The sequence below is a fragment of the Aythya ferina genome (genome assembly GCF_964211825.1).
Source record: "Aythya ferina genome assembly, chromosome: 25".
In the NCBI taxonomy this organism is placed as follows: Eukaryota; Metazoa; Chordata; class Aves; order Anseriformes; family Anatidae; genus Aythya; species Aythya ferina.
In genome coordinates this window covers 6,700,365-6,707,979 of record NC_140323.1, presented here as the reverse complement: position 1 = coordinate 6,707,979, position 7,615 = coordinate 6,700,365, and the positions used below count along the sequence as shown (strand labels likewise).

The 7,615-nt window shown below is 42.9% G+C and overlaps 1 protein-coding gene across 44 annotated transcripts in view; it reads right to left on the bottom strand.

The window, feature by feature from the left end:
- Positions 1 to 1,036: 1,036 nt before the first annotated feature.
- Positions 1,037 to 7,615, bottom strand: part of LOC311423810 (uncharacterized protein) — a 31,060-nt gene continuing 24,481 nt past the window's right edge. For 39 of the 44 annotated variants that reach the window (XR_014685862.1, XR_014685863.1, XR_014685886.1 and 36 more), the window contains one exon: positions 1,037 to 7,611. Coding sequence is in view for 2 of the 44 variants with exons in the window: in XM_084498286.1 (XP_084354412.1) it covers positions 7,608 to 7,611 (4 nt within the window). In the remaining 42 variants the exon portion in view is untranslated. The remainder of the gene's footprint in view (positions 7,612 to 7,615) is intronic. The other 5 variants (XR_014685892.1, XR_014685890.1, XR_014685891.1 and 2 more) reach the window with 5 other exon arrangements.

Sequence of the window (7,615 nt, the reverse complement as noted above, 5' to 3'; positions counted from 1 at the left end):
GGAATACAAAAGGACAAAATGACCACTGTGCTTGCAAGCACCCACCTGCCACACTGCTCCCCTATCCCAAACAGCCTCACCTCGGACCCTCTGAGGGAAACACCTGAGCATCTTCCCTTTACTTCAGATAAGGGATGACCAGGCTGACAACACTAACCTTCCCTCAGAGCTTCGTGACATGAGGATTTCCTCTCCCTGTCCACAACTGCACAAAGCACCTGTAGAGACAAGAGAAACGCACACTCTGAGGCACCTCATAGCCACAGCGTACCTGCTGCAATACCTCTCTCTTCCCAGCTCTGGTACTTCAGCTGCTCACCAGCTCTAACTGGGATTCTTTGCTCACAGCGCCACAGCAAACTCTGCCTGGGCCACACAACACACATTACACAAGCTACAATGGCTAAGACACACAAGCTGGAACATTCCCACCCAACAATCAGTCGCATCGCATAGAAAGGCTGCCGCACACTCCGAGAAACCAAACCTACCAGTCCTGAGCAGCTCCCCACCTCCTCCTGCCAACCACGCTCAGCACACACACTATTTGCCCCTCAAAAAAAAAAAAAAAAAAAAAAACAACTTAGAACATACACACACACACAAAAAAAAAAAAAAAAAAACTGAGCTCCACAAATGCCAAAAAGACGTGCACGCACAGCAGCCCCGGCAGGGGTAATCACAGACATACCCTCTGCAGAGGAAAGAGCAGACTCTGATACAACCCTGCTGTCGCGTTAAGGGGTGTAGCTGATTAACCGTTATGGGCCCAGTCGGATTCAGAGTACTGAACCAGTCAGACATTCACCAAAAACACGATAACCGTCTGGGGGTCCCGTCAGACATTCACCATCAACGTATTAACCGTCTGGGGGTCTGTTCAGACATTCACCAAAAACGCATTAACCATCTGGGGGTCCGTTCGGATATTCACCAAAAATGCATTAACCGCCTGGGGGTCTGGTTAGATTCAGAACACTGAACTATCACGGATAACCACCCTCACCCTCGTTGCACTTAATGAGAGTTATCACAATGCAATCAAGTATGGTTTATTACAGCAACAGATAATCAGTTTCTTTTGGATTGCTGGTGATAGGGACTGTCTGCAAAAGCAAGCTAGTATGCATGAAATACACAGGTGTTATAGGTGTTACAGATGTTACAGGTGTCACAGATGTCACAGGTATCACAGGTGTGCAGCCTAGAAATAAACAGTGAGTATTAACAGAACAATAACAGGGTGAAGCATCTCGTTGAAGATTCCCTTGGCAGCTGGCGACCATCCAAAGTGTCCCAGCAACGGTGTCTCTCATCTCTCTTTACTCTTCAGTAATCAGAGTCTTTTGTCCATTTTCTCAGACTTGTGTCATCAGCTGCTTCAGGTCCTCATGTACCAGCAGTTTCTTCACCAAGGTAAGGTTCATTCCAATAGGAGTAGGCAACAGTTCATGAAGCAGAATATAATTAGATGCAATGAGTTGATAAGAAGTGACAGGAGCTGAGTATTTAAAATCACATCCTAGAATTTTGGTAAAATTGCAAACACAAACATTAGAGTGATTACTGGTATCTATCACTGCATTATCTACGACTATAGAATCACAATGAGTTCTCATGCAAACGCAACCTTTCCCAATATATACAAGTACAGTTTCAAGGGTTTCATTAGGATGTATCTCAAAGTGGCAAATATTTTGCTCAGTCTCAAGACAAATGTCTTGGGATTCCAGCGTGTTACTTTCACAGATGAAACCTTTTTGTTCACACACAATACATGCATTTACATCAATTGTTTGCCACTTTCCTCCCTTTTGATGGGCCTATAGTTTATGCTCTTTAGGATAAAGTATAATTCCATTATGATTGACTCCTAATGCAATGATTGGATATACATTGTATATGGTGGCATTACTTATAGTAAGTATAAAGGCAACAATTTTATCATTTTCTGCATAATGGGTAAAGTTGACTAATTGCCACCATGCTTGAAATTCTTTTTTAAATTCTGAAGCATTATCCCAAATCAATTTTCAAATTTCAGTGGGCAAAGTTCCTCCTTCTCCCTCTCTAATAATAGCTGCTGCTACAGATTGTATCCATAACTGCGCTTGGATGCAGCTCAAGGCAAGGGAGGTATTGCCTTGTGCTTTTCCAAGGGCATTTACAATTAATTGATGATCATTTTCCTCAGTGTGTTCCCAATGGGGCAAAACATCTGATAGAAGCCATTGATTTGCTCCTAGAGCCAATAAAGATGGTTTTATTGGTTGTTCCAGTTTCCTTAGGTCATCTGTAGTAGCAGTTACTCTACTCATTAAGACCTCAGCATCAATGCTATTTAATATACCTAATTCTGTCCCTAATAACCTAGTTGCATCCTGTGGCCCTTTTTAGGGACCAACTAGGGTCAAAGAGAATTTGTTGTTGAATTATATAAGGGCCTGTATTGAAGATGGAAGGAGTTAGACCAATGGGAGGCTGAGTCGGTTCATTTTCAAATATCTGCAGGGGCAGAGGCTTCTTATCCTTTGTAGTCGATGATGTTTCTGTATTAACCATGAATTCAAATAATATTTCTGTGCCTCTGTAACCCCAAAGACAGTCTTAAAGTTCAGCCATTCTTAGAGAATCATTCCAACTCCATTCATCTTTTGAAAATATTTTGTTTCCATGTAGAACTAAAGTAGAGAGATTTAGGTCCTTTCTGTTTTGAGATGTTCCAGTGACTGTGCTATACTGTGACAGTACATGGTTAAATGCCATGGTGAAACACCTCAGCTCCATGCACAGCCACAGTAGCTAAGTTTCCTTTAAGGTCTGTAATTGCATCAAGGTCAGGGTAAAGCATAGCATTATTAATCCAAACTGTTGATTCGTCATCTTCCAGCTGTCCATATACAGTTCGCTCAGGGTTCCTGTGAACACAAAAGAAAATAAAATATGCTCGGTTGTATTCAACCGGCAGGGTTAGAAAGAGGGTGAAACAGCAATCTTTGATTTCCCATGCATAGTAGTTAGCACTATTACTTCTGTTAGATACACAGAGGGCTTTCACTATCTCTGCCATGTTTGGAACTGCGGCAGTCAAAGGTGTAGTGTTAGCATTCAACTGTCTGTATTCCACTGTAAAATGCCATTGCCTGGTTGGTTTCTTTACTGGCCACACCAGTGAATTGTAAGGTAAATGAGTCCTTTTAATAATGCCTCTTTCTTCCAATTCAGTTACCACCCCGTCAATCCCCATAAGTGCTGCTGCTGACAACAGATATTGCCGATCATTCATGATTTTATTGGGGAATAAGGGTATGGATGTTTGTAACAGGCTCAGTCTCACGGTGCCTGAATCCCTTTGATGTGTCGCGAAACTCCACACAGTTCCATCAGGGAGTTTCCACATACAACCATGCAGTATGTCAAATCCTAAAATATTAGTATATGCAGCACCAACTAATACTTCTATCCTGGTTAATTTTTGTTCCTCTGGCAACCAGAGTGAAATTGTTGCAGTGGGGCATTGTTTTTCCACACCATTGATTCCCGTGAATTCAACCCTGTGTTGACCAGGTGTTATGCTCAGGGTCTGTGCGGTCTCATGTGTAATTACTGACATTTGGGTCCTGGTATCAATAAGAAAATTTACCAATATTTTTGGGGGTTCAACAGGAATGGCAATGGTAGGGTCAGAGTGTTCACTAGAGAGCCATTGAATTGCTAATACCCGCTGAGCAGGGTGGCTCACTGCCCTCCCCGGGGAAAAGAGTTTTTTTGCCGACACCACAACTCACCTCGTTCCCTATTAGGTTTCAACCTCTCTTTGAATTTGGGATATCTGGGATTTTGAGTGTGGATTTGGTGGACTCGCCGAGAGTGGTCTTGGGATTTAATACTGGAAGAATTTATCCAGCCCCTTCGGTGTCTGTGCTTATCTACGTCTTGTACCAATTCACTCCAGGTGGGAATAGGGGAGTTAGGATTTCGCCTACAACCACTATCATCATCCCTACAAGCAGCTAGTATGTGACCTTGGGTGTTTGCTACAAACATCTTAAGACAATCAGGGAGTCCACGGATGAGAGGGGTTAATTGAACCGGGTCAATAGGAGCTAACATCGGGGATTTCCTAAATTCATCTCTTTCATATATCGCCTGAATACAGGCTGCTTTTTGTACTGCTACAGCCAGGTCAGAATATCCTGTAGCTCTAATTTCCAGGGGTTCCCCTCTCTCTTGGGGATCTATACCACCTGCCCAATATCACTGCATGGGCGGCATAGAGTAACTATGGTCTCCTGGTGTGGTGGTTAAAAACACTCCAGGTCCCCAAAAGCCACCTGCTTCTTCCTCACTCAACATAATTCGATCTCCTCCTTCAAGAGAAACTCACCACACATACTCCACTTCCGATTCCCCTGGACGCCTTGAGAATTTCTCCTGTATTTTAACCAACTCTTCCGGTGACCACGGAATCGTTCACACAGTAGTGCGGATTTCATCATTATCATCAACAGCAATCTCAGTCTTAACCAAAGGTCTCAAGGAAATCGATTGAGGTTCAGAATCAGAAATCTCTTCAACACCATCATCACTGTCAGACCAGAAATCACTGTCCCAGCTTTCAGGTTCTGCACTATGCAGCACTCCACGAATCTGCTTGACCGGAGCGCAAGGCTGTACTTTATTTAATAGATGACTAACCCTCTCCAGCAATTGTTTAAGATGATTATTCTCACTCACAAGTTTATCATTTTTAGTCACAAGTTTGTCATTCTCAATGGAAAGTTTATTATTTTCATCCAAAAGTTAATCCACTCTGATTCCTAATGTTTTTCCCATCTCCCTTTCAAAGGCCAATGATGACTTCAACACATCAATCTCTGATTTCAAAGCTGTATGTTCCGCATCAGAGATCAGTTTGGGAGCAGGAATTTCCTTAGCTTCTTGCTGAGCACAAGACAAACAGTCTCCTAACACAGCACAAATCACACCTTTACCCTTTCTTTGACCAATCTTTCGTGAAGCCTGACACTGCTCAATGCGCTCCACAACTTTTTCCTCATCTTTCCAAAACTTTCGGGCCCACTCCTTCCCCGCCTAGGAAGGGGCACATTTGTATATTTGCAGAAGTTTATCCATAGCAATCCTGCCGACTACGCCAATTTTACTGTCGCGTTAAGGGGTGTAGCTGATTAACCGTTACGGGCCCGGTCGGATTCAGAGTACTGAACCAGTTGGACATTCACCAAAAACACGATAACCGTCTGGGGGTCCCGTCAGACATTCACCAAAAACGCATTAACCATCTGGGGGTCCGTTCGGATATTCACCAAAAATGCATTAACCGCCTGGGGGTCTGGTTAGATTCAGAACACTGAACTATCACTGATAACCACCCTCACCCTCGTTGCACTTAATGAGAGTTATCACAATGCAATCAAGTATGGTTTATTACAGCAACAGATAATCGGGTTCTTTTGGATTGCCGGTGATAGGGACTGTCTGCAAAAGCAAGCTAGTATGCATGAAATACACAGGTGTTATAGGTGTTACAGGTGTTTACAGGTGTCACAGATGTCACAGATATCACAGGTGCACAGCCCAGAAATAAACGCGTTAAAAGGATCAAAGACTCTATAGAGATTTATAAGCAAGTATTCAGATCTCACCCAAAGGCGTCCCAATGGGGGGGGAAGAGAGGCTCAGCCCGTCGACTCAGGAGGTCCTAAGGATGTTGTATTTCCTTGGGATGGTATCTCCCCTGACAGTGGTATCTTCCCTAACATCCCCTCTCTCGGGCCAATTTATATTATTTTCTGTCTTTGTTAGTTTTGTTTTATTTATTAGTTTATTTATTTTATTTTTATTTTTTATTTTTATTTTATTTATTATTATAATATTTATTTATTTATTATTTATTTGTTTGTTTAAAATGTTAGTTTTATTTTCCTAGTTACTTCAGGCATTTACACCACACCTGCTCAGGCTCTTAGTAATGCTGCATCTACACTGCCAAGCCACATGTAGCATGAAATGAAGCTGGTTTTAGTCCTCTGGAAAATTACACAAGTAGGTTTATACATCTAAAGATTAAAATATAGCTCAAAAACAGAAGAGTATCCCACCATCACAAAAAACAGTGAGCCAGCAACCTCTACTAAATATCCCTCTATTAAGTGAATTCCAAGCACTTAAAATCCAGAAATCCATAGACTCCAGCCTGCCTAGAGTACCCTGCAACTGACTGAAGGAAAATCAAAACACTTACCCCAAAGAGCAGCCCAGGCAGAAGGAGCTCTCTAATGCCATGCCTGGGGCTCATATACCATTTGGCCCCGCCCAGCACCCAAACTCAATCACATTGTAAAGGGAAGGGACAAAGCACAAGAAAGTAGGAGCAGAGCAGGAGCAGCAGCAGCTGGTTTTCATTTTCTTTTTTTTTTTTTTTTTTAATCTGCTTTACCTGAACAACATGCAGAGAACAGACAAGAGACCTGGGGTGTTTCTAGAAGCAACAATCCCCATGCTTTTGCTGCAGCTTTTAATATTGAAAGGACAACACGACCAGTCAAGTAACTGGAACTTTTTCAAATGGAATTACGTCAAACAGGTTCATCATCACTTGCAAAAACAGAGAACCAGCATTCACTAGCATGCCAGCCCTGATACCCACCTCCTGCACAACACTCACTACTACTGATGCAACATACAGTTGTGCAATCTCTCTCTGTTCCCAGCTCCTTTCCCTCACCTGCTCAGTAGCTCCACCTGAGAAATGGGCCCGGGCAGCGCCGCGCTTCCATGTGCCTGAACAGACTTATTCTTTAGAGATCGAGAAAGGTGACCCTGCTCACTCTCTAGGCACTACTGCACTTATGCGGTCAAGAAACTGTACCCCACTTTTTCCCAAAAACAACGTACCTGGCAACCCCTTAAAAACGTACTTCTAATATGTGAATTCCAAGCACTTTAAGCGTAGAGGGCTGCAAGGTCTAAAGACTTGACAGACAGCAAAACCACAGGCAAAAGCTCCAAAAATATAACAAACTGTTCCTAAACCTGAAACAGACTACCCCTTACGTGCCCACTGCTGCCATTTTCAGATACATGCTCCCACAGGGAGCTTCAATGATACATTTCTCCTAAACCCTGCTCCATCACTTTGCCACCAAGGTTGTGACTTTGATAGTATTTGACACAGAGGCAAACACTCAAAAAAAAGCCCCGTAATTCTGCAAAAATCATAAGGGACCCAGAACCACAAAGCAAACACACAAGGTAACATCATTATACTATCTGTAAACATGCTATAATAACTACTATACTACTATAATAACTACCTGAGGAAGAGCTGAGTGCAATACAGGCACCTACTACTAGATTGCTTTACAATGACAGATCCTACTAGTTACCACCTCAAAAAGATAGGCGTACCGGTTTCTACTTGAAAACGCATCAGTCCATAGACTCTGGCCCACCTAAAGAACCCTGCAAACGACTGAAGAAAAAACAAAGCACTTACCAAAAAGTGCAGCTCAGGCAGAAGGAGCTCTCTGATGGGATACCTGCAACTCAGTTACCATTAGGTCCCACCTGGAACCTGAAGCCAATCACCTGG